General features: G+C 42.3%; 1 protein-coding gene across 1 annotated transcript in view; it reads right to left on the minus strand.

The window, feature by feature from the left end:
- Positions 1–322: 322 nt before the first annotated feature.
- LOC139412438 (mucin-2-like) overlaps positions 323–26,419 on the minus strand; it is a 30,283-nt gene continuing 4,186 nt past the window's right edge. The window contains exons 6-52 of the mRNA XM_071159228.1: positions 26,237–26,343; positions 25,897–26,110; positions 25,670–25,795; positions 25,316–25,433; positions 25,012–25,150; positions 24,706–24,816; positions 24,333–24,402; positions 24,072–24,209; positions 23,808–23,972; positions 23,607–23,701; positions 23,382–23,508; positions 22,926–23,178; positions 22,308–22,357; positions 22,162–22,200; positions 21,940–22,040; positions 21,598–21,749; positions 21,342–21,480; positions 21,145–21,255; positions 20,825–21,004; positions 20,466–20,705; positions 20,185–20,341; positions 19,875–20,003; positions 19,522–19,669; positions 19,128–19,171; positions 15,448–17,010; positions 14,011–14,961; positions 9,700–12,411; positions 8,819–8,994; positions 6,244–7,150; positions 5,928–6,133; positions 5,334–5,505; positions 4,966–5,213; positions 4,587–4,770; positions 4,226–4,427; positions 3,829–4,001; positions 3,662–3,731; positions 3,449–3,570; positions 3,206–3,237; positions 2,704–2,872; positions 2,436–2,540; positions 2,239–2,279; positions 1,922–2,044; positions 1,698–1,796; positions 1,490–1,618; positions 1,301–1,340; positions 977–1,100; positions 323–781 (exon numbers count right to left, since the gene is read on the minus strand). Coding sequence (XP_071015329.1) covers positions 568–781; positions 977–1,100; positions 1,301–1,340; positions 1,490–1,618; positions 1,698–1,796; positions 1,922–2,044; positions 2,239–2,279; positions 2,436–2,540; positions 2,704–2,872; positions 3,206–3,237; positions 3,449–3,570; positions 3,662–3,731; positions 3,829–4,001; positions 4,226–4,427; positions 4,587–4,770; positions 4,966–5,213; positions 5,334–5,505; positions 5,928–6,133; positions 6,244–7,150; positions 8,819–8,994; positions 9,700–12,411; positions 14,011–14,961; positions 15,448–17,010; positions 19,128–19,171; positions 19,522–19,669; positions 19,875–20,003; positions 20,185–20,341; positions 20,466–20,705; positions 20,825–21,004; positions 21,145–21,255; positions 21,342–21,480; positions 21,598–21,749; positions 21,940–22,040; positions 22,162–22,200; positions 22,308–22,357; positions 22,926–23,178; positions 23,382–23,508; positions 23,607–23,701; positions 23,808–23,972; positions 24,072–24,209; positions 24,333–24,402; positions 24,706–24,816; positions 25,012–25,150; positions 25,316–25,433; positions 25,670–25,795; positions 25,897–26,110; positions 26,237–26,343 — 11,915 coding nt within the window. The 3' untranslated portion in view covers positions 323–567. The remainder of the gene's footprint in view (positions 782–976; positions 1,101–1,300; positions 1,341–1,489; positions 1,619–1,697; positions 1,797–1,921; positions 2,045–2,238; positions 2,280–2,435; positions 2,541–2,703; positions 2,873–3,205; positions 3,238–3,448; positions 3,571–3,661; positions 3,732–3,828; positions 4,002–4,225; positions 4,428–4,586; positions 4,771–4,965; positions 5,214–5,333; positions 5,506–5,927; positions 6,134–6,243; positions 7,151–8,818; positions 8,995–9,699; positions 12,412–14,010; positions 14,962–15,447; positions 17,011–19,127; positions 19,172–19,521; positions 19,670–19,874; positions 20,004–20,184; positions 20,342–20,465; positions 20,706–20,824; positions 21,005–21,144; positions 21,256–21,341; positions 21,481–21,597; positions 21,750–21,939; positions 22,041–22,161; positions 22,201–22,307; positions 22,358–22,925; positions 23,179–23,381; positions 23,509–23,606; positions 23,702–23,807; positions 23,973–24,071; positions 24,210–24,332; positions 24,403–24,705; positions 24,817–25,011; positions 25,151–25,315; positions 25,434–25,669; positions 25,796–25,896; positions 26,111–26,236; positions 26,344–26,419) is intronic.

Below are 26,419 nucleotides of genomic sequence, written 5' to 3' on the forward strand. Positions count from 1 at the left end.
TAAGGACTAGATTCAATCCGTACTGTGGAAGATCTGTGTTACAGAGAAATTAATATATCAAGGTAATTTTCGATTGAGCAAAACATATGCTGCATTTACTGTTAATGTGGTCTCTGCAATCGCTGGAACATTGCCTTTAAAACATGCATATAGTGGGCAAAAAAGTTATCTGATTGAATCTGGCCCTTAAATTATCATTTTGAGCTCATGGATGGTAGGTCCTTACATCCATAGCTCTGTTTGTGAATTTGAGAGTGGTTACATTTCTCCAGCCCCATTTGAGAATTGCTCAAAGAGCAAAAGGAACATGCAGAAGCACATGTTGAAGTTGCTGTTGTTTATTAATCACTACAAATGAGAAAAGAGATTCTCCACTACATTTATCATAGAAAATACATTAATTCCACAATGAAGGTATAAGAACATAACACTAAGTGTTGCCGATTGTAGAAATACACTGGCATGACAGATTTAATTAAAACGTAACAAGAAAACAAATTTGGACTAAAACATTCGATGTCATGACGACAATTGCGATGTCAGTGTGCATGTTGTCTCCCTAGACGTTTAGCGCCTCCTCCTGCGCTGTCTCGTTGTCCCCGTGGCGGTGGTTGTGCCTGCATCACAGTCTGTGACATGGCATCCGCACGACTCAACGTGGATGTAGGAGTGCTTGACCTTTGACCCATCAGGGCACATCAGCTCCACCTCTTTCTGGCTAGTGGTCGCCTCTTGGCAGCAGGAGCAATAGTGCATCATGGTGTTCGCCTCTGCTGAGTACCTGCACATTCACAAAAACAAGTTGAAAAGAGGGATTGAATTCTCTGGCCTGTCTTGACAAGATGAGCACAGGAGCATTAAATAAGTCAAATTGTCTCCTAGTTCATAAAGGGCACACTAGATAGTGAATAGATTATCACTAACTGGGGCCTGCATGACATTGACTAGTGCTGCATTCAGCATCTGTAGTACTTACATAGAAGAGGTTCCACAGTTTCCTGAGCAGGAATTGATCTCCACAGGCTCAGCGGTCGCACAGCCACTGATGACAATGCTAGTGGTGGTGTACTTCATCTCACAGACATTGCTGCGTTCTGTGCCTGGTCAGGGAAGATGCATCAAGAGTTAGGCTATTGCTTGGTATGACACAGATGAAGCAGAAACAGCCAACATATACATTTTTGGCCAGTATGTAGTCACACAATGTTTCCTGTTGATTTTGTTTAGGTGACATAGCATGCTAGTATTAACCAGTAGATAGGTGGTTATTAGGAATGCTTTGGCTGGACGTGTTACTTACAAGTCTTGCAGCATCCATTTGCGTCTGTCTTTTCTGTGCCCTGGGGTGAAAAATAGGATAGATGATTATGAGATCGTTATGACCCAAGAGCACTAGGAATGATAGTAACATTCTGAGTGAGAATGGAAAACAGTGTAACTGCAGTGTTGATTGTCCCCACGATGGAGGTGAGATAGGACAGAAACTCACTGGGACACAGTTATCTGGGCTGAAAGCAGGGCACACAGTCTTCACCTCCACTGGTAAATATTGGCCACCAGGTTTCTCACATGTGTACTTCACACATTTGTCACCAGGTGGTGACCACGTTTCGTTCACCTATCGCAAAAGGAGAAGATGATGTTTCAGATCATGCAGACAGATTATGCATCCTCATACACACGCTTGTCGTACTCACCTGAATAGTGTGTTTGGTCTTATCTGGCATAGTAACCACACAGCTTGTTTGTACACACTTCCCACAACACTGATCAGGTATGGCCTGATACTGGAAGCCCTAAGACGAGGATGGAGAGCCATCATTGAATCATTGTTCACTTATTATATAAGCATGCAGCAGCTTCCAGAGTAGGCTACTGCAAGTTTATTATAAATATGTAAATTAATTGATCATCTTTGTACCTGTGAACATGTAGTGTCGCAGGAGATATTTGTGCACACAATGTTGTTGAGCTTGGTGCTAGGATCCATGATCGAGCTGCAGGTGCAATTCTCGCATGTTCCTTTAGGAATTTCAGCACCAGGCTGGAGTGAAAGAGAGAGACAAAAGTTATCATCCACTATAACAGACTGTTTGAATAGAGGAGGGTCAGAGTGCAAAGGGAGCAGTTCTATACTAGAATGTGACCAATTATGAGGGCAGCAAATAAGCTGTGTGTGTGAATCTTTCAGAAGCTTGTTGAATTTCAATTAATTTATTTGAAATTACTTATTCTTACCTGGTACTCAACGTTATTGTAGACACATACACCCTTAGGAACTAAACAGACACACATTTAAAAGAAATCAGTCAGTTATACCAGTGATTCATGTCATACAGTAGTTAACACAAACTTAATTCAAACTAGTGATACCTGGGAATTACAAAGTCAGTGAACTAACTAAACCACTGATGAAGCAAATCAAGGGGACTTACCACAGGTATACTCTGGACAGCAACTTGAGATGGACGTGCTTATAATTGCCTCCCACCCTGGTTGGCAGTCCATCATGACTTTGGGGCAAAGCAGTGCATCGCACTCTGTTACAGAGGTAACCAATGAGAAGTGATTAAAAGACAAGCCGATAGAGGGTCAAATAACCCCTATGACCCTACAGAACACATCAGATAATCTTGGTCTAGTACTGTATGAATAAGAGTTGGCTTTCTAATGATTTACTGAAGGGTCTGCTCCATCACTCACCACATGTATATTTCTGGCAGCAGCCTTCTGCCTTGTTCACCAGTCTGTATCCAGTCTCATTGCAGATGGGTGTGGCTGGTGTGGGGCAGGTGATAGGCTGGCACTGGACAATCATGGAGTCCATGTCACAGGTGCACTGCTGGCAACCACTCTCCCATGTATCACCAGGCTTAATGGAAATACAGGGTAATGTCAGGTCAATACAGAAACAGAAAAGAGTAACTCAAATGTTTTTGTTCTGCAATGAACTGGATTTAACCATGACAGTTAATATGAACCATCATTAGGTGAGAAGAAATGGGTTGGAGGTAGTTATTCAGAGATTAAACGTTTTCTTCTGGTCAGTTCATTGGAAGGAATAAAGAGGCCAAGACCTATACTATGTCAATGAAAAGTATCCATCCAAGTATGTACGTTTCCCTGACTCACGTGAAATGCATCTCATGATATGTCTATGTGAGAATGAATATCTGGAGAATATTTAGATGGAGGAAATTCTTACCATTTTGGGGTTGCCATCAGGTCCAGTGCAGCCTGAAAAATAAATAGAGGGTGTGTTTAAAAGTTTTGTCTCACATGGTTGGCGTCACATTCTTCACACCTCAACATCAACACATTTTGTTAACGGTTCCATTACAAATAAAGCCTGTAAGCCATTATTTATGATTCATTTAAGGTTTCAAAGAACAGAAAGGAATTTTCATATTGATAGCTACCTGCAAAATGACCCATAACCCATTCTTACCACAGGAGACCACACAAGTATCAGAGTAGGTGCTGAACAAGACGGTTTTAGATGGACAGAAGCAACCCTCTTTCGTCTTATTGGTCATTTGGGTTTGGTTGTTCAAATACTTCTCATTATATCTGCATACAAACGAGGTTTGGGATTATGCAGGAGATAATTCATTTACAAATTAAGGAAATTCATATAACATCCAATCAGACGAAAGCTTACTTTGTATTACATGTTGGTTCAACTGCTGGACCACATGGCATGTACACCTTAGTGTCTGGGCATGTATGCTCTGCAGGACAAAAATAGATCACAGTTATGCTGAACACCATCAAAAACATGTTTTAAGTCACTGCCTAAGACAAAAGTAGCTTGGATTCATAGCTCACCACATTCTCCATCTGTGGACTTCCTCCAGTCAATGCAGATCCCTTTATTTGCACATTCAGATGCATACGCCTCCAGACTAGAGCAGCTAGAAATAGCATTGTTGCAGACATCTGATCTACAGGCCTGAATGAAGGCATCAGGAGAAACCGCTTTATGGCATTCCTCAAAGACCCTTTGAAATAAAATATCATAGAGAGTGATTTAAAGAGATGCATGGAGTGCAACCTTAAACTAGAAATGCCAATGGAACGGTACCTGTATTATGATAAAAACAGGTGTAATTACAAGTAAATGAACATTACAATTGATAAGACACATCAGGAAGTGAATTGTCATTTAGGCTTTCCTATTGTGTGCTTGTTCCCTTTTTCTAACTTAGTTTGATATGTTGCTTACTTGCTGTTCATGATATCACAAATGACTGTCTTGCAGGGGGTAGGGGATGTGCTTGGGGTTGCCGTGGTGGTAGAGGGTGGTGCTGTTGGAGGAGTTGGACAGTCCTGGTTTGGAATCAGCCACTGACTAGCTGCGACTGAGCAGCTCTGTATCTGACCATTAGGTGACTGGCAGTCATTCTTCTGGGAATTATCACAGGTACCTTGAAAAATACGGATATTAAGTAGGGTAAAACCTAGTTAGCAAGGACAAGTCATAGTTGTCTTGTTGTATGCAATTTCTATAGGATGGTCTAGATAGGAGCATCTACTGAAGGTTTGAAACTGTGAAATGTTTATTGACCCTCTTTAATAATACTCACCACACTGGCCCTCTGTGCTGCTTTGGAAGAGGGAATAAGGAAGGTTGATGCTAAATGATGACCCCTTGTAAGACACCTGAACCTTAAGATCAGTGATCTCCAGCACAACCTCCACACCAGTACTTGTTAGAGCAATGTCACCCATTCTGTAAGCTGGGTAGATTCGTTTACTGTTGACATATACCTGCATTTGTGTAGAAATGAAAACACATTTAGATGGTTGAGTCATGTGTTATCTTTAAAGTAGTAACATGACAATGTTAACCGCATTTTTGGTTTTCATTTACATTTATGGGATTTCAATAAAGCATGATAAAGCAGCAGCATCATTAAAAAATGATGGATATTAATAAAAAATATATTTTTTTTAAATAGTTACCACATTTTCTGTTGTGTCACCAGATCTCTGCTGGGTTAGAATCACTTCATAGGATTTGTAATGAATGATAAGGGACTGAGGACAGAATCCACTGTCGGCGTTTCCACAGTAGTGATTATCAACAATAATGGTAAGGTTGTATTTGAAGTTGATTTCTTTCACTAAGGTGTATGAGCAGTTCTCCTGGAAATTGTAATATACTCCATCAAATGTCATGTAGTGAGATCCACCCCATCCACTGCATACACCTGCAACATGTTAAAATATGAGTTGATAATAATCAAAGCTATTGACAGAGGACATTGAAAACAAATGAGCAATAATGTATTATTTTAAGTCAGATTGTTGGGTTGTATGTTGCCACTTACATTCACATTCATATGTAAAGCAGCATCCAGTTGAATCATAGACCTTGACAGGTGGACGACCATTCTCACACTGTAGTGGCTCCACTGGCTTGCATTTTACTGGTAGCTGGACAACAATGCCGTCCTGGCAAACTGCTGTGGTACAGCTATTCAGCTGCCAAGATTCTCCATTCTGCCATTGATTTGATAAGGAAAAACAATTACTCAAACATGCACAAGGAGGGTTTAACATACTCTAAGTGTACGTCGGGGAATGAACTCTACACTGTGTCGAAAGCTTTCCACAGGAATGCTGGCCCATGTTGACTCCAGTGCATCCCACTATTGTGTCTTATTGGCTGGATGTCCTTTGGTGGACCATTCTTGGTGCATAAAGGAAACGGTTTAGTGTGAAAACTCAGCAGTGTTGTGGTTCTTGACACAAACCAGTGAGCCTGGCACCTACTAAAATACTCAGTTCAACGACGCTTCAGTCTTTTGTCTAGCCCATTCAACCTCTGAATGGCGCACTTACACAATCCATGTCTCAAGCATTAAAATACCATTTCACCCATTTTACCCCCCCAAAAAACAGATTTTTAGGTTAAAAATGACCTTTCTTGGTGGATCAGTGCTAGTGCAGTCTGGGGAGGATTGGGTTGTTGGTGGTGTGGTCGTGGTCTCTTCTGATGTTGTGGGTGATACAGTGGGTGGTGTAGAGGAAGGACATGGATTTGATTCCACTTCAACTTGGCACGTTGCTTTGCAGTAAGCCGTGAAGCACCACCCTGAACCATCGGTCACATTATACACTAGGTTCCCTGATTGTTGAGAAAGGCAAATATATGAACATTTCATTTTGCAAAGATCATAAAAGATTAGTGAAATGTCATTTATTTTGATTGTGTGAATGACATTTTTAACATGTTACCTGGTAGATACTGTGTCCCATTAACATTGCAAATGCACTGGCTGGTGGTGACTGCTTGTGATGTAGGTGTAATAATCACTTGTGGCGATGCTGAAGGAGTTCTTGTTGTTGCTAATGTGCCTGTGATGACAACAGGCTCTGTTGTTTCTGTAATTGTTGTTGAAGGCTGTGATGTTGAAGTTGAAGTTACAATGACAGCAGTTGTAGAAGATGTAATTGGGCCAGTGGTGACTTCTTTAGGTGGCTTTGTGGATGTAGATGGACTAGTCTCCGTTGTGGTTTCTTCAACTGTTGTAATTCCACCTGTGGAAGGTTGAATTACCTCTGTAGTTGTAGTGGGTGCCTTTGTAGTAGTGGTTGAAGTCATAGGATTGGAAGTAATGACAACTGGCCCTGTTGTTTCTTCACCTGTTGATGTGGGCTGAGATGTTGAGGTAGAGGTTTCAACAATTACAGTGGTGGAAGTGGTTGTTGGGCCGGTGGTGACTACTTTAGGTGGCTTTGTGGATGGAGATGAAATTGTCTCAGTTGTGGTTTCTTCGATTGTTGTTGTTCCACCTGTGGTAGGTGTAGATGTTGTGGGTACAATTGTAGTTGTTGTTAAAGTAGTGGGATTGGATGTTATCACTACTGGACCTGTTGTTTCTTCACCTGTTGTTATGGGCTGAGATGTTGACGTAGAGGTTTCAACAGTTACAGTGGTGGAAGTGGTTGTTGGGCCGGTGGTTTCTACTTTAGGTGGCTTTGTGGATGGAGATGAAATTGTCTCAGTTGTGGTTTCTTCGATTGTTGTAGTTCCACCTGTGGTAGGTGTAGTTGTTGTGGGTACATTTGTAGTTGTTGTTAAAGTAGTGGGAGTGGAAGTTATGACAACTGGCCCTGTTGTTTCTTCACCTGTTGATGTGGGCTGTGATGTTGAGGTAGAGGTTTCAACAATTACAGTGGTGGAAGTGGTTGTTGGGCCGGTGGTGACTTCTTTAGGTGGCATTGTGGAGGGAAATGGACTTGTCTCAGTTGTGGTTTCTTCAACTGTTGTTGTTCCACCTGTGGTAGGTGTAGTTGTTGTGGGTACAATTGTAGTTGTTGTTAAAGTTGTGGGATTCGAAGTTATGACAACTGGCCCTGTTGTTTCTTCACCTGTTGTTGTGGGCTTTGATGTTGAGGTAGAGGTTTCAACATTTACAGTGGTGGAAGTGGTTGTTGGGCCGGTGGTGACTACTTTAGGTGGCTTTGTGGATGTAGATGAAATTGTCTCAGTTGTGGTTTCTTCAACTGTTGTTGTTCCACCTGTGGTAGGTGTAGTTGTTGTGGGTACATTTGTAGTTGTTGTTAAAGAAGTGGGGGTGGAAGTTATGACAACTGGCCCTGTTGTTTCTTCACCTGTTGCTGTGGGCTGTGATGTTGAGGTAGAGGTTTCAACAATTACAGTGGTGGAAGTGGTTGTTGGGCCGGTGGTGACTTCTTTAGGTGGCTTTGTGGATGTAGATTGAATTGTCTCAGTTGTGGTTTCTTCAACTGTTGATGTTCCACCTGTGGTAGGTGTAGTTGTTGTTAAAGTAGTGGGAGTGGAAGTTATGACAACTGGCCCTGTTGTTTCTTCACCTGTTGTTGTGGGCTGTGATGTTGAGGTAGAGGTTTCAACAATTACAGTGGTTGAAGTGGTTGTTGGGCCGGTGGTGACTTCTTTAGGTGGCTTTGTGGATGTAGATTGAATTGTCTCAGTTGTGGTTTCTTCAACTGTTGATGTTCCACCTGTGGTAGGTGTAGTTGTTGTTAAAGTAGTGGGAGTGGAAGTTATGACAACTGGCCCTGTTGTTTCTTCACCTGTTGTTGTGGGCTGTGATGTTGAGGTAGAGGTTTCAACAATTACAGTGGTTGAAGTGGTTGTTGGGCCGGTGGTGACTTCTTTAGGTGGCTTTGTGGATGTAGATGAAATTGTCTCAGTCGTGGTTTCTTCGATTGTTGTTCCACCTGTGGTAGGTGTAGTTGTTGTGGGTACAATTGTAGTTGTTGTTAAAGTAGTGGGATTGGATGTTATCACTACTGGACCTGTTGTTTCTTCACCTGTTGTTATGGGCTGAGATGTTGACGTAGAGGTTTCAACAGTTACAGTGGTGGAAGTGGTTGTTGGGCCGGTGGTGACTACTTTAGGTGGCTTTGTGGATGTAGATGAAATTGTCTCAGTTGTGGTTTCTTCAACTGTTGTTGTTCCACCTGTGGTAGGTGTAGTTGTTGTGGGTACATTTGTAGTTGTTGTTAAAGAAGTGGGGGTGGAAGTTATGACAACTGGCCCTGTTGTTTCTTCACCTGTTGCTGTGGGCTGTGATGTTGAGGTAGAGGTTTCAACAATTACAGTGGTGGAAGTGGTTGTTGGGCCGGTGGTGACTTCTTTAGGTGGCTTTGTGGATGTAGATTGAATTGTCTCAGTTGTGGTTTCTTCAACTGTTGATGTTCCACCTGTGGTAGGTGTAGTTGTTGTTAAAGTAGTGGGAGTGGAAGTTATGACAACTGGCCCTGTTGTTTCTTCACCTGTTGTTGTGGGCTGTGATGTTGAGGTAGAGGTTTCAACAATTACAGTGGTTGAAGTGGTTGTTGGGCCGGTGGTGACTTCTTTAGGTGGCTTTGTGGATGTAGATTGAATTGTCTCAGTTGTGGTTTCTTCAACTGTTGATGTTCCACCTGTGGTAGGTGTAGTTGTTGTTAAAGTAGTGGGAGTGGAAGTTATGACAACTGGCCCTGTTGTTTCTTCACCTGTTGTTGTGGGCTGTGATGTTGAGGTAGAGGTTTCAACAATTACAGTGGTTGAAGTGGTTGTTGGGCCGGTGGTGACTTCTTTAGGTGGCTTTGTGGATGTAGATGAAATTGTCTCAGTTGTGGTTTCTTCGATTGTTGTTGTTCCACCTGTGGTAGGTGTAGTTGTTGTGGGTACAATTGTAGTTGTTGTTAAAGTAGTGGGATTGGATGTTATCACTACTGGACCTGTTGTTTCTTCACCTGTTGTTATGGGCTGAGATGTCGAGGTAGAGGTTTCAACAATTACAGTGGTGGAAGTGGTTGTTGGGCCGGTGGTGACTTCTTTAGGTGGCTTTGTGGATGTAGATGAAATTGTCTCAGTTGTGGTTTCTTCGATTGTTGTTGTTCCACCTGTGATAGGTGTAGTTGTTGTGGGTACAATTGTAGTTGTTAAAGTAGTGGGATTGGATGTTATCACTACTGGACCTGTTGTTTCTTCACCTGTTGTTATGGGCTGAGATGTCGAGGTAGAGGTTTCAACAATTACAGTGGTGGAAGTGGTTGTTGGGCCGGTGGTGACTTCTTTAGGTGGCTTTGTGGATGTAGATTGAATTGTCTCAGTTGTGGTTTCTTCAACGGTTGTTGTTCCACCTGTGGTAGGTGTAGTTGTTGTTAAAGTAGTGGGAGTGGAAGTTATGACAACGGGCCCTGTTGTTTCTTCACCTGTTGCTGTGGGCTGTGATGTTGAGGTAGAGGATTCAACAATTACAGTGGTGGAAGTGGTTGTTGGGCCGGTGGTGACTACTTTAGGTGGCTTTGTGGATGTAGATGGACTTGTCTCAGTTGTTGTTTCTTCAACTGTTGTTGTTCCACCTGTGGTAGGTGTAGATGTTTTGGGTGAAATTGTAGTTGTTGTTAAAGTTGTGGGATTCGAAGTTATGACAACTGGCCCTGTTGTTTCTTCACCTGTTGTTGTGGGCTTTGATGTTGAGGTAGAGGTTTCAACATTTACAGTGGTGGAAGTGGTTGTTGGGCCGGTGGTGACTACTTTAGGTGGCTTTGTGGATGTAGATGAAATTGTCTCAGTTGTGGTTTCTTCAACTGTTGTTGTTCCACCTGTGGTAGGTGCAGTTGTTGTGGGTACATTTGTAGTTGTTGTTAAAGAAGTGGGGGTGGAAGTTATGACAACTGGCCCTGTTGTTTCTTCACCTGTTGCTGTGGGCTGTGATGTTGAGGTAGAGGTTTCAACAATTACAGTGGTGGAAGTGGTTGTTGGGCCGGTAGTGACTTCTTTAGGTGGCTTTGTGGATGTAGATTGAATTGTCTCAGTTGTGGTTTCTTCAACTGTTGATGTTCCACCTGTGGTAGGTGTAGTTGTTGTTAAAGTAGTGGGAGTGGAAGTTATGACAACTGGCCCTGTTGTTTCTTCACCTGTTGTTGTGGGCTGTGATGTTGAGGTAGAGGTTTCAACAATTACAGTGGTTGAAGTGGTTGTTGGGCCGGTGGTGACTACTTTAGGTGGCTTTGTGGATGTAGATGAAATTGTCTCAGTTGTGGTTTCTTCAACTGTTGTTGTTCCACCTGTGGTAGGTGTAGTTGTTGTGGGTACATTTGTAGTTGTTGTTAAAGAAGTGGGAGTGGAAGTTATGACAACTGGCCCTGTTGTTTCTTCACCTGTTGTTATGGGCTGAGATGTCGAGGTAGAGGTTTCAACAATTACAGTGGTGGAAGTGGTTGTTGGGCCGGTGGTGACTTCTTTAGGTGGCTTTGTGGATGTAGATGAAATTGTCTCAGTTGTGGTTTCTTCGATTGTTGTTGTTCCACCTGTGGTAGGTGTAGTTGTTGTGGGTACAATTGTAGTTGTTGTTAAAGTAGTGGGATTGGATGTTATCACTACTGGACCTGTTGTTTCTTCACCTGTTGTTATGGGCTGAGATGTCGAGGTAGAGGTTTCAACAATTACAGTGGTGGAAGTGGTTGTTGGGCCGGTGGTGACTTCTTTAGGTGGCTTTGTGGATGTAGATTGAATTGTCTCAGTTGTGGTTTCTTCAACGGTTGTTGTTCCACCTGTGGTAGGTGTAGTTGTTGTTAAAGTAGTGGGAGTGGAAGTTATGACAACTGGCCCTGTTGTTTCTTCACCTGTTGCTGTGGGCTGTGATGTTGAGGTAGAGGATTCAACAATTACAGTGGTGGAAGTGGTTGTTGGGCCGGTGGTGACGACTTTAGGTGGCATTGTAGATGTATATGGAATCGTCTCAGTTGTTGTTTCTTCAATTCTTGTAGTTCCACCTGTGGTAGGTGTAGATGTTGTGGGTACATTTGTAGTTGTTGTTAAAGTAGTGGGAGTGGAAGTTATGACAACTGGACCTGTTGTTTCTTCACCTGTTGTTATGGGCTGAGATGTCGAGGTAGAGGTTTCAACAATTACAGTGGTGGAAGTGGTTGTTGGGCCGGTGGTGACTTCTTTAGGTGGCTTTGTGGATGTAGATGAAATTGTCTCAGTTGTGGTTTCTTCGATTGTTGTTGTTCCACCTGTGGTAGGTGTAGTTGTTGTGGGTACAATTGTAGTTGTTGTTAAAGTAGTGGGATTGGATGTTATCACTACTGGACCTGTTGTTTCTTCACCTGTTGTTATGGGCTGAGATGTCGAGGTAGAGGTTTCAACAATTACAGTGGTGGAAGTGGTTGTTGGGCCGGTGGTGACTTCTTTAGGTGGCTTTGTGGATGTAGATTGAATTGTCTCAGTTGTGGTTTCTTCAACGGTTGTTGTTCCACCTGTGGTAGGTGTAGATGTTGTGGGTGAAATTGTAGTTGTTGTTAAAGTTGTGGGATTCGAAGTTATGACAACTGGCCCTGTTGTTTCTTCACCTGTTGTTGTGGGCTGAGATGTTGACGTAGAGGTTTCAACAATTACAGTGGTGGAAGTGGTTGTTGGGCCGGTGGTGACGACTTTAGGTGGCATTGTAGATGTATATGGAATCGTCTCAGTTGTTGTTTCTTCAATTCTTGTAGTTCCACCTGTGGTAGGTGTAGTTGTTGTGGGTACAATTGTAGTTGTTGTTAAAATAGTGGGAGTGGAAGTTATGACAACTGGCCCTGTTGTTTCTTCACCTGTTGTTGTGGGCTGTAATGTTGAGGTAGAGGTTTCAACAATTACAGTGGTTGAAGTGGTTGTTTGGCCGGCGGTGACTTCTTTAGGTGGCATTGTGGAGGGAAATGGACTTGTCTCAGTTGTGGTTTCTTCAACTGTTGTTGTTCCACCTGTGGTAGGTGTAGTTGTTGTGGGTACAATTGTAGTTGTTGTTAAAGTTGTGGGATTCGAAGTTATGACAACTGGCCCTGTTGTTTCTTCACCTGTTGTTATGGGCTGTGATGTTGAGGTAGAGGTTTCAACATTTACAGTGGTGGAAGTGGTTGTTGGGCCGGTGGTGACGACTTTAGGTGGCATTGTGGATGTAGATTGAATTGTCTCAGTTGTGGTTTCTTCAACTGTTGATGTTCCACCTGTGGTAGGTGTAGTTGTTGTGGGCACATTTGTAGTTGTTGTTAAAGTTGTGGGAGTGGAAGTTATGACAACTGGCCCTGTTGTTTCTTCACCTGTTGCTGTGGGCTGTGATGTTGAGGTAGAGGTTTCAACAATTACAGTGGTGGAAGTGGTTGTTGGGCCGGTGGTTTCTACTTTAGGTGTTGTTGTAGATGTATATGGAATCGTCTCAGTTGTTGTTTCTTCAATTCTTGTAGTTCCACCTGTGTTAGGTGTAGTTGTTGTGGGTACAATTGTAGTTGTTGTCAAAGTATTGGGATTCGAAGTTATGACAACTGGCCCTGTTGTTTCTTCACCTGTTGCTGTGGGCTGTGATGTTGAGGTAGAGGTTTCAACAATTACAGTGGTGGAAGTGGTTGTTGGGCCGGTGGTGACTTCTTTAGGTGGCTTTGTGGATGTAGATTGAATTGTCTCAGTTGTGGTTTCTTCAACGGTTGTTGTTCCACCTGTGGTAGGTGTAGTTGTTGTTAAAGTAGTGGGAGTGGAAGTTATGACAACTGGCCCTGTTGTTTCTTCACCTGTTGCTGTGGGCTGTGATGTTGAGGTAGAGGTTTCAACAATTACAGTGGTGGAAGTGGTTGTTGGGCCGGTGGTGACGACTTTAGGTGGCATTGTAGATGTATATGGAATCGTCTCAGTTGTTGTTTCTTCAATTCTTGTTGTTCCACCTGTGGTAGGTGTAGATGTTGCGGGTACAATTGTAGTTTTTGTTAAAGTAGTGGGATTGGATGTTATCACTACTGGACCTGTTGTTTCTTCACCTGTTGTTATGGGCTGTGATGTTGAGGTAGAGGTTTCAACAATTACAGTGGTTGAAGTGGTTGTTGGGCCGGCGGGGACTTCTTTAGGTGGCATTGTGGAGGGAAATGGACTTGTCTCAGTTGTGGTTTCTTCAACTGTTGTTGTTCCACCTGTGGTAGGTGTAGTTGTTGTGGGTACAATTGTAGTTGTTGTTAAAGTTGTGGGATTCGAAGTTATGACAACTGGCCCTGTTGTTTCTTCACCTGTTGTTGTGGGCTGTGATGTTGAGGTAGAGGTTTCAACAATTACAGTGGTTGAAGTGGTTGTTGGGCCGGCGGTGACTTCTTTAGGTGTCGTTGTAGATGTATATGGAATTGTCTCAGTTGTTGTTTCTTCAATTCTTGTAGTTCCACCTGAGGTAGGTGTAGATGTTGTGGGTACAATTGTAGTTGTTGTTAAAGTAGTGGGAGTGGAAGTTATGACAACTGGACCTGTTGTTTCTTCACCTGTTATTATGGGCTGAGATGTCGAGGTAGAGGTTTCAACAATTACAGTGGTGGAAGTTTTTGTTGGGCCGGTGGTGACTTCTTTAGGTGGCTTTGTGGATGTAGATGAAATTGTCTCAGTTGTGGTTTCTTCGATTGTTGTTGTTCCACCTGTGGTAGGTGTAGTTGTTGTGGGTACAATTGTAGTTGTTGTTAAAGTAGTGGGATTGGATGTTATCACTACTGGACCTGTTGTTTCTTCACCTGTTGTTATGGGCTGAGATGTCGAGGTGGAGGTTTCAACAATTACAGTGGTGGAAGTGGTTGTTGGGCCGGTGGTGACTTCTTTAGGTGGCTTTGTGGATGTAGATTGAATTGTCTCAGTTGTGGTTTCTTCAACGGTTGTTGTTCCACCTGTGGTAGGTGTAGTTGTTGTTAAAGTAGTGGGAGAAGTAGTTATGACATCTGGCCCTGTTGTTTCTTCACCTGTTGTTGTGGGCTGTGATGTTGAGGTAGAGGGTTCAACAATTACAGTGGTGGAAGTGGTTGTTGGGCCGGTGGTGACGACTTTAGGTGACATTGTAGATGTATATGGAATCGTCTCAGTTGTTGTTTCTTCAATGCTTGTAGTTCCACCTGTGGTAGGTGTAGTTGTTGTGGGTACAATTGTAGTTGTTGTTAAAGTACTGGGATTGGATGTTATCACTACTGGACCTGTTGTTTCTTCACCTGTTGTTATGGGCTGAGATGTCGAGGTAGAGCTTTCAACATTTACAGTGGTGGAAGTTGTTGTTGGGCCGGTGGTTTCTACTTTAGGTGTCGTTGTAGATGTATATGGAATCATCTCAGTTGTTGTTTCTTCAATTCTTGTAGTTCCACCTGTGGTAGGTGTAGATGTTGTGGGTACATTTGTAGTTGTTGTTAAAGTAGTGGGAGTGGAAGTTATGACAACTGGCCCTGTTGTTTCTTCACCTGTTGCTGTGGGCTGTGATGTTGAGGTAGAGGATTCAACAATTACAGTGGTGGAAGTGGTTGTTGGGCCGGTGGTGACTACTTTAGGTGGCTTTGTGGATGTAGATGGACTTGTCTCAGTTGTGGTTTCTTCAACTGTTGTTGTTCCACCTGTGGTAGGTGTAGATGTTGTGGGTGAAATTGTAGTTGTTGTTAAAGTTGTGGGATTCGAAGTTATGACAACTGGCCCTGTTGTTTCTTCACCTGTTGTTGTGGGCTGAGACGTTGACGTAGAGGTTTCAACAATTACAGTGGTGGAAGTGGTTGTTGGGCCGGTGGTGACGACTTTAGGTGGCATTGTAGATGTATATGGAATCGTCTCAGTTGTTGTTTCTTCAATTCTTGTAGTTCCACCTGTGGTAGGTGTAGTTGTTGTGGGTACAATTGTAGTTGTTGTTAAAGTAGTGGGAGTGGAAGTTATGACAACTGGCCCTGTTGTTTCTTCACCTGTTGTTGTGGGCTGTGATGTTGAGGTAGAGGTTTCAACAATTACAGTGGTTGAAGTGGTTGTTTGGCCGGCGGTGACTTCTTTAGGTGGCATTGTGGAGGGAAATGGACTTGTCTCAGTTGTGGTTTCTTCAACTGTTGTTGTTCCACCTGTGGTAGGTGTAGTTGTTCTGGGTACATTTGTAGTTGTTGTTAAAGAAGTGGGAGTGGAAGTTATGACAACTGGCCCTGTTGTTTCTTCACCTGTTGCTGTGGGCTGTGATGTTGAGGTAGAGGTTTCAACAATTACAGTGGTGGAAGTGGTTGTTGGGCCGGTGATGACTTCTTTAGGTGGCATTGTGGATGTAGATTGAATTGTCTCAGTTGTGGTTTCTTCAACTGTTGTTGTTCCACCTGTGGTAGGTGTAGTTGTTGTGGGTACAATTGTAGTTGTTGTTAAAGTTGTGGGAGTGGAAGTTATGACAACTGGCCCTGTTGTTTCTTCACCTGTTGTTGTGGGCTGTGATGTTGAGGTAGAGGTTTCAACAATTACAGTGGTTGAAGTGGTTGTTGGGCCGGTGGTGACTACTTTAGGTGGCTTTGTGGATGTAGATTGAATTGTCTCAGTTGTGGTTTCTTCAACTGTTGATGTTCTACCTGTGGTAGGTGTAGTTGTTGTTAAAGTAGTGGGAGTGGAAGTTATGACAACTGGCCCTGTTGTTTCTTCACCTGTTGTTGTGGGCTGTGATGTTGAGGTAGAGGTTTCAACAATTACAGTGGTGGAAGTTGTTGTTGGGCCGGTGGTTTCTACTTTAGGTGTCGTTGTAGAAGTATATGGAATCGTCTCAGTTGTTGTTTCTTCAATTCTTGTTGTTCCACCTGTGGTAGGTGTAGATGTTGTGGGTACATTTGTAGTTGTTGTTAAAGTAGTGGGAGTGGAAGTTATGACAACTGGACCTGTTGTTTCTTCACCTGTTGTTATGGGCTGAGATGTCGAGGTAGAGGTTTCAACAATTACAGTGGTGGAAGTGGTTGTTGGGCCGGTGGTGACTTCTTTAGGTGGCTTTGTGGATGTAGATGAAATTGTCTCAGTCGTGGTTTCTTCGATTGTTGTTCCACCTGTGGTAGGTGTAGTTGTTGTGGGTACAATTGTAGTTGTTGTTAAAGTAGTGGGATTGGATGTTATCACTACTGGACCTGTAGTTTCTTCACCTGTTGTTATGGGCTGAGATGTCGAGGTAGAGGTTTCAACAATTACAGTGGTGGAAGTGGTTTTTGGGCCGGTGGTGACTTCTTTAGGTGGCTTTGTGGATGTAGATTGAATTGTCTCAGTTGTGGTTTCTTCAACGGTTGTTGTTCCACCTGTGGTAGGTGTAGTTGTTGTTAAAGTAGTGGGAGAAGTAGTTATGACAACTGGCCCTGTTGTTTCTTCACCTGTTGTTGTGGGCTGTGATGTTGAGGTAGAGGTTTCAACAATTACAGTGGTGGAAGTGGTTGTTGGGCCGGTGGTGACGACTTTAGGTGGCATTGTAGATGTATATGGAATCGTCTCAGTTGTTGTTTCTTCAATTCTTGTAGTTCCACCTGTGGTAGGTGTAGTTGTTGCGGGTACAATTGTAGTTGTTGTTGAAGTACTGGGATTGGATGTTATCACTACTGGACCTGTTGTTTCTTCACCTGTTGTAAGGGGCTGAGATGTTGAGGTAGAGGTTTCAACATTTACAGTGGTGGAAGTGGTTGTTGGGCCGGTGGTGACTACTTTAGGTGGCTTTGTGGATGTAGATGGACTTGTCTCAGTTGTGGTTTCTTCAACTATTGTTGTTCCACCTGTGGTAGGTGTAGTTGTTGTGGGTACAATTGTAGTTGCTGTTAAAGTAGTGGGATTGGATGTTATCACTACTGGACCTGTTGTTTCTTCACCTGTTGCTGTGGGCTGTGATGTTGAGGTAGAGGTTTCAACAATTACAGTGGTGGAAGTGGTTGTTGGGCCGGTGGTGACTTCTTTAGGTGGCTTTGTGGATGTAGATGAAATTGTCTCAGTTGTGGTTTCTTCGATTGTTGTTGTTCCACCTGTGGTAGGTGTAGTTGTTGTGGGTACAATTGTAGTTGTTGTTAAAGTAGTGGGATTGGATGTTATCACTACTGGACCTGTTGTTTCTTCACCTGTTGTTATGGGCTGAGATGTCGAGGTAGAGGTTTTAACAATTACAGTGGTGGAAGTGGTTGTTGGGCCGGTGGTGACTTCTTTAGGTGGCTTTGTGGATGTAGATTGAATTGTCTCATTTGTGGTTTCTTCAACGGTTGTTGTTCCACCTGTGGTAGGTGTAGTTGTTGTTAAAGTAGTGGGAGAAGTAGTTATGACAACTGGCCCTGTTGTTTCTTCACCTGTTGCTGTGGGCTGTGATGTTGAGGTAGAGGTTTCAACAATTACAGTGGTGGAAGTGGTTGTTGGGCCGGTGGTGACTACTTTAGGTGGCTTTGTGGATGTAGATGGAATCGTCTCAGTTGTTGTTTCTTCAATTCTTGTAGTTCCACCTGTGGTAGGTGTAGTTGTTGTGGGTACAATTGTAGTTGTTGTTATAGTGGTGGGATTGGATGTTATCACTACTGGACCTGTTTTTTCTTCACCTGTTGTTATGGGCTGAGATGTTGATGTAGAGCTTTCAACATTTACAGTGGTGGAACTGGTTGTTGGGCCGGTGGTGACTTCTTTAGGTGGCTTTGTGGATGTGATGGTCTCAGTTGTGGCTTCTTCCTTTGTTGAAGTCTCAGCTGTGGTCAATGTAGCTACTTCACTTGTTGTGGGTACCATAGTTGTTGTAGTTACAGTTGTTGGTTTTGGAATTGTGACTGTACTTGATCCTGATGTTGTAGTTGAAGGATTTAATGATGAACTTGTGGTTATTTTAGGTGTCATCTCCATTGTTGTGGAAGACCAAGTTGAAGTAGATGTTGGTTCTGTTTTTGAAAAATATATATCTTTAGTTTACTCGGCCTGAAAAATAACATTTTAACTTACCAAATAGCTCACATATACAATTCTTAAGTTTAACATATGAATTAAACTTAACTCATCATTACCACCTTAAGGTCTTCACGGGTCCACCCTAACCCTAATACTCGAGACCCCGCCCGTGACCCTAGCTGCTGGGGTCTCTTTTACCCTGGTTCGGGTCGATTCCTGTTTTATTGTCATCAGGTCTCGTGTCTTTGTAAGTACAGCCGATAAACCTGAGTGGACCCGAAATGACCCAATCAAAGCTCTGCATAGCCTATAGCATATTTATTTTACACTAATAAGGTTTATTTTCATACTTATAGAAGGCAAAATATATAGTCCTTTTTGTTAAAACAATGTAGAAACTTGGCTGATAAATGTAATTTGTCTGACACTCGGGTCTAATCGGGTTTGACCGAGACCCGGGTCCGTTCGTGTCCGAGTTTGATTGTCCTCGGGTCCATTCGGGTCCGCATCCAACTTTTTGACTCGAGAATACATTTACTTACACCTTACATACCAATTGCTATTAATTGCCATCAATATTGCCATTTATGACTATGGTATTTAGGAAACATGTGGCTGCACTTTAATCCTTCAAGAGTTTCTCTGCTTACCAGATGTTGTGAAGTGGAAGACAGTTGTGGGTTTTAGTGTGGTTGTTGCATGGACAGTTGTTGTTGTCAGAGGGGATGTTGTGGTTGGTACTGGAGTTGTGGTCACTTGACAAGGGGAAATGTTCCTGGTAATGGTTCCGTTCGCGGCACAAACAGCAACAATGCAGTTACCAATCCCATCTGTTGTATTGTAGAGGGTTGCTCCATATCGGTGTTGTTTACCATTATGCAAGCATGTACAAACTACAGGGGGGAAAGTATATTACAGTTAGATTCAATCAATGTTCAGTGCTAAATATGTTACTTTAATTTGATGATGTCATCCTTACCATTTACATCATAACTGCAGCTCACGCCAGTCATTGTGCAGGTGCTTTAAAATAAGAAAAAATAGTTAAGCATTGAAATTATTCACAGGTTCAACTTAAATATATATAAATGTTTTGTTCAAAATACTAGTAAAGAGGTATGACTAGTCAGGGCTTGGTAATAAAGTAAATTGTGAAATGCATGGGGAGCAGGGCATGTTTTCAGATTGTCATACAACCATAATTGGCATCACTATGGAAAAACTAGTATGACCCTTCCAATCTTTGCCAAACCCCTGAACTTCTCTTCTCCAGAATTAATATAACGCAGAATACCTGGTACTTTCACAATTAGAACATTCAGAATATGCTCTGAAATAGCACAGGTACTGTGAACTGAATTAATTAAACGTACCATGTTTTACAATTTGGTGCCGGAACATTCTGTCCATTGGTGTACTGGTTTCCTTCATAGTCAAAGCAGCCACATTGTTCCCTCTCCACACACTTCATTGTCTTCTCATTGAAGTAAGGTTGTGCCACAGGACAGTTAGGATAGCAGCCTGTAATAACCACAATAGCCAAGAGGTTACAAAAGGTCAAGTATTGTTAAGGATAACAGTAGTCAGTGTAAATGTAGCCTGAGGCTGCTCAGACACAAAGCATGTATATTTATAACCATTGTTGGGGTCAGTTCTAATTACAATTGTTATTCAGAAATAATATACAAAATGAGACAAAATATGAGTTAGACGGTCATATCCCTACCTTCCAATGCTGGAATTAAACTAGAACAGTCTCCGGAAGGGTTTCTGCAGGTCTTCATACACTGAGCTCCACATGCCTTGTAGTGCCACTCACATTCTCCAGTGGGGTTGTAGTAATCACAGAACAGTGCTGTTTGTGGTGGACAAAATATGATGGGCAAAATATATTTCATTAATTGAACTAGAATAATGATCCCTTTTCATGATCAACTGTCCAATACGATAATGTGTCAACCTGGTCCAGTAATGAATTGACAAGTGCCGTAATGTAGTTGAAAATCACATTCAATAATGATTGTGAAGAAACTTACGGCAAATTCGAGGGGTTCTCCAGGCTACGCATGCTCCAGCTTCATTGCAGGCCTTTGCATAAGCTGCCACTGCGGTACAGAAGCACTCACAGTCTCCACCACTGTCACAAGCACATGAGTCTCTCACACAAGCATCGTAGTAAGGAGAGGGGTCCACCTTAAAAGCACAGCAATGTGTTGTAAGATATACAGAAGTTGCATGGTGAAGCACATTTCTTAGTTCACAAAAGACAAATCCACATATCTTACTAGTAGTATATCCTAGTTGAATATATCCATACCTGGTTCTGGCAGGCTGTGAAGACATCACTGTTAATGATGCTGCACTGTTTCTGGGCCCAAGACGCTCTGTACGGGTTGGAGGAACATGGGTGCACTACAGCGGATACACTTGGGCAGCTTGATGAAACTTTCCAGCTGTTTCCAAATTCCACTGGATCAACAACTGTCGCCTGGGCTCTAGTGGTGAAGTCATTGTTTGCGTTGCCATCATAGTTTCCACACAGACCACACACTTGCCCCTGAAGAAAAGAGATCATGAATTAAAATGATTGACTTGGCAGGGTTATACAAAAGTCTCGGTAATATCAGGTTTGACTGAATACTGAATTCATTTCTTCATCAGAGTATCTTAATGTACCTGGTATTGTGGGCTAAGCTTGATAAAGAGACTGGTCTTCTTGTCCCACATGAGGATTAGACCACTTTTGACTTCAATAACCAGATAATTCCCCAGAAGGCTGATCTGTTTAGGAAACTGCTCTTCTGGAGTACTTCTGACAACTTGAGCGGTCCCATCTGCCAATATGAGCTCACTGGTCTGAAGAAGGAAAATATGTTTTCATACATAACTTGGTCTGAAATCGGATCTCAACTTGATGTTTGGTTGATGATTTGTTGATTGTTCTTTACACGAGGGATGGAATGTACAGTATTGTGTGAAGTCAAGTTGCTCATTACCCCCAGGAAGAGCTTGATGGTCTTGGAGCAGGTGGTGCCTTTAGTTCCACAAGGAACGTTCTCAGTGAGGACTCTGAAGCTGCCACTGCCATTAGTATTGCCACAGTAGTCCTGTGAGAATGAAAAATATTATTAATATGGTTAAAATTCACACTTTTCAATGCTGATACAATTCTACCAAATAAAGAGACACAAACCTGAATGAGAGTGTATTCACAGTTTCCATTAAAGTTGAACCTTTTCTCATCAAAGGTGATATAGTGACCCTCTCCGTAGATTGCACAAACTCCATCACAGAGATGTGTGGTACACTGCCATTGTCTGTCCTTGCAAGTACTGTGAACAACACACACATAATGTCACAAAAATTGCCTGACATTTTCTTCATTATTTGTACATCCGTGTTCTTTATGTTTTCTCCCCCCTGAGGTGTAAGACATAAAACAGGCATACCATGTATTGCAGTCAACCTTAAGAGTCTCTCCAGCTTGGTAAGTAGCTCCATTGTGAGCACAAGGACAAAGTTCCTCCTTGATGCAGTCTCCGTTCCCATCAGACACCAGTCCGGTGGGGCACATACAACCTGATGTGCACTCTGTGCTGATCTAAAGTGATTGAACAGAGTGCACACAAATTAAAGAGATATGGACTATGTTTTTGTACACCGGGGGAGGAGGGGGGTGGTGGGTATTTTACATAATTGAGATTCTCAAAAGTTTTTGTTCAGTCAACACAAAACTCAGTATAATAGTGACAGTATGTGACAATCCCATTTAGAGTGAATAAGGGACTCACACAGGTCATATCCAGAGTTTTGCAGCTCTTCTGACACTCTGAACCTGAAGCTCCTGGAGGTGCAGTTGAGCAGTTGAAGAAAACCATTGGCACTGTGCATACTGGGGATATATGAGAATACACGTTTAAAAAACTATTTTCAATTCTCAAACAAGCAGAATATAATGACCATATATCCAGAAATATCCATATTCATCATCATCATTAATCACATTGTCTTACATGAATTGCTTGAATCCTCTTGGTTCATTTCAAATGTACCTGTTTTGTGAAGGATGCATGTAAAGGGTTAAATCATATTGAGCCATATTTTTTATTAATTAATTAATAAATTAAATTAATAAATTGAAGGCAAAGATAAAACTTACTGAATGGTCTTGCTCCCCCAGTGCAACTCAGTGTCCCTTGTCTGCAAGTACTGTAAAACAGTTACAGTTAGTAAGACAATGAAATTAACAGCAAATATCATTATGACATGATTTAATACACAGTTTTGAATATATCCATGAAGTTTCATTTGTACTTGTATTTATTTTGGTATCCTATCTTTATACGTATCAAATCAAATCAAATGTATTTATATAGCCATTCTTACATCAGCTGATATACCAAAGTGCTGTACAGAAACCCAGCCTAAAACCCCAAACAGCAAGCAATGCAGGTGTAGAAGCACGGTGGCTAGGAAAAACTCCCTAGAAAGGCCATAACCTAGGAAGAAACCTAGAGAGGAACCAGGCTCTGAGGGGTGGCCAGTCCTTTTTTTGGTTGTGCCGGGTGGAGATTATAACAGAACATGCCCAAGATGTTCAAATGTTCATAAATGACCAGCATGGTCAAATAATAATAATCACAGTAGTTGTCGAGGGTGCAACAGGTAAGCACCTCAGGAGTAAATGTCAGTTGGCTTTTCATAGCCAAACATTGAGAGTATCTCTACCGCTCCTGCTGTCTCCTGCTGTCTTTATATGTATGAGGGAGGTGCTTACCATGTGGCACCGTCTCTGCTGATAGTCTCTCCTGCAGGGACCACTGAGCCCTTGTCATAGCAGGGACAGTTGGTGGGGGCAACACACTGGCCAGCCTCGTCCATGTAGGTGCCCTCTGCACAGCCACAGCCGTCCACCGGAACAAACTTCACCTGGCAAGATTGGTCTGTCATGCTCAGTGAGCGGCAGGTGCGTCCACAGCTGGTCATGTCGTAGGTATAAACTGTTTGACTGGGACAGGCGGCGAATTTATCTGAGAAAAGTCATTAGATATGAGTAGTATTAGCAAGATATTGATTTCCTTATATCTTTGTATTTGTGCAGTTATTTCTTCAGATTATTTGTACTTAGTAACTACTGTTGTTTCAGTAAAATCATTATATTCTAATAAATTTGCAGCACTCATTATAATGACACATTGCGAGAGGTCTCCATGGTGCCGTGCTGTCTACTCACTGCAGATAGTGTCTCTCCAGCCGCTGAGCTGGATACCCTCGGCAGCACAAGCGTGGACATAAGAGGAGACGGCAGCACACATGCAGTCCTCACTCTTCTCGCAGTTACAGCTGTCATACATGCAGTTCTGTTGGAAAAAGAGTCAACGTGTGTCAAGACTATAACCTCATCACATGAGAGTTTAATGATTTTACTTTGAGATAGTATCCTTCTTAACTAACTTACGGTTTTGTAGGTGTCTGGTCTTATTTCAGAATGGCAAGGCGAGAACACTCCTTTAGGATCTGATAACATGGAACACCAGTGCTGGGCGTATTTCTCTGTGAAAAAGACAATCATAATTTCAACATAAGCATATACTATTTTATATAACTTTGTTAGAATCATTCAATAAGTGATTAATCTATAGGCTTAATAAATATGTACCGTTTTCGATGCTCAAACTGCAGGGGTTTTCAAAGCTAGTCTTGACATCAGGGCAGCTGGCCATGGTCTTCCATGTGTTGGCAAAAGCTACAGCTGTGCCCTCCACCAATCCACTGATGACTCTGAACTCATCTGCCTGAACGTCATTGTAGTTTCCGCAAAGGCCTGAGGAAAATAATTGAAGCCATATGATGCTATTAGATTTTTGTGAATAGAGATACTGAAGAAAAAGCTATGAAACTGATGGATGAATCTGAAGCATACCACAGGTTGTTCCTTTGTAGGATGAGATGGCAGTTATGTAGATCTGCATAACTGGTGAAAGCTGGATCTGAAGTTGAACTCCAAGAGTTGTCTGGATAACAATGTAGAATGAGGAGGGCTTGAAGATGGTCACTTCAGCTGCAATACATGAAATAAATAGAGGGAAACCATCAATGCTTCATCTAGTGAATATAAATGATATGGAGCTCATACACTGATCCACACTACAATTTAATTTGGCATTACAATGGATTGTCTCACCTGTATTGAGTGGGAGCTGAGAAAGAATCTGATTTACAAAAACACTTCCACATGACTGGACTCGGATCACCTGTGAATTAGATAAGATAATGGATTCTATAAAATTCTAATTGGTTCATATATGTTTATTGAATAATCTCCTCTAGACACAAACATTACCATGCATGAGCATTTTAAAAGATTGCAAACAGCCTGGCAATATTTGCCAAATCAGGGCAATTTTAAAGAAGGTTATTGTGTGTGTAGTCAAAAAGGTTTAGGGACATTTATTTGCAAGCCAGTATAATTATCTTCAAGAAGTGGTTTGGTTTTGAAATGAGTTGACAGGTCATTGTGTTATTTTCTCTGAAACATATTTGGGGAGTTGCCTTACGGTGGATCTGCTGGAGAGGGCAAGGGTAACAGCCCTCATACAGGTCTGAGTGTCAGTCAACCCACACTTCACAATGTCTCCCAGCACGGTGAATTCAGTTCCATTGCATTGCTGAAAGAAAACAAGCATGATTTTGAAGGCAAAAACATGAAATGAGAGTGACTCGTTTGGACCCATTTCTATGTCAACATATGGCTTGAGGAAAATATATTTTACCTCACCTTTTCACCTTAGTTTGCACTGAAAACGTATCAAGAGTTTCTACTTGCTTCTATTGCTTTGCTATACTGCACCACATGGACTGACCTTGGTCAGAATGTAAGAGCAGTCCCCATGGAAGGTGTAGGCTTTCCCATCATAGGTGTTGATGTGGGATCCTCCCTCCACAGAGCAGGTCCCAGGACAGTCCTTGTCTGTACAGGCCCACTGAACACCAGCACAGGTGCTAAAGGGAACATTTACAGGCTCATCTCACAACTGCATTCACACAGTATTTTAGAAATATTGATGATATTGTGATTTCTATAATCACAATGTAGATTTTGGCATGATTCATGAAAATGAGGCATGGGATATGTGATGTTTAAATCAGATGATGTACTTGGCCTACCATTCTTTACAGTTGCTGGTGTAAGATTCTCCAGATTTGTATACTTGTCCATTGTGGACACAGAGGCATTCACTCAATGGAATACAGCCACTGTTGCTGACATCATCAAAAACAGTACCTATTTGGTGAGAGATCAGGCAGAATTCAGTAGATTTAAGTTATTCTAATGTGTTCTTTACACAGAGAACTTCATTGACTCGAGAAAGTAACTGAGAGAAACATTCAATATTTACTTATTTCATTATCAAAGACTTTTGCACACATTGACATAAGAGGCATAATGGGTAAAAGGTGTGGTGTTTTCATGATGTGCTTGAGGTTAACTTTTACAACAGAGTTGAACCTATGTGGTACCTAGAGGACAGAAGCAGCCGTCTGTACAGTGGTCTTCACACAACTGGCTGGCCTCTGGGTTGGAGCAGGTGTCAACACAGGGGCTTCCACACTCCTGGTGCTCCATGTTGAAGGGGCATGTCTTATCTGAGAAAATAAACATTGTGATTAACAGTTTTCTTAAAATGTATTGTGAACATGATCATTTAGTGTTTGGTGGTCATGTTGGAGAGTATCTGCATACTTACAGCAGAACTGTTCAGTCCTCCATTGCTGGGGCTTCCCCCCTGCATGAACACACTGACGGGAGTACTCTGAGATGGTGTTGCACAGGCAGAAGGAGTTGGTGCTGTTATCACAGTGGCACATGTCTGCCAGGCAGGTCTTGATGAAGGAGTCCATGTCCAAATAATTAGTGCAGCTACTGAAAGCTGCACTGGAGAACAGCTGCTGACAAAATTCCTACAAATAGAGACAAACCATAAAAGGTATATAGAAAACATTTGTTGGATCACATGGAATAATTGCTATTTCTAAATTCTATTAACATTGTTTTGTCTTCTTCTTCTGTGGTATGAAATGGAATACCTCATCTCCACAACTCTCCACAGAAGTTAGCATAGGCTCCTCACAGACTTCCAGAGGGCCATCCAGTTTCCAGAGGTTTCCATAGTCCGAGCTAGAGAGTTCCCCACCTGCAACAACACAGACATTGACAATTAGCTTTTCCACCTACAGTATGTAATGTAGTTACATTTCAATAGTTTGGTC

The sequence above is a fragment of the Oncorhynchus clarkii genome, chromosome 6 (assembly GCF_045791955.1).
Source record: "Oncorhynchus clarkii lewisi isolate Uvic-CL-2024 chromosome 6, UVic_Ocla_1.0, whole genome shotgun sequence".
Classification (NCBI taxonomy): Eukaryota; Metazoa; Chordata; class Actinopteri; order Salmoniformes; family Salmonidae; genus Oncorhynchus; species Oncorhynchus clarkii.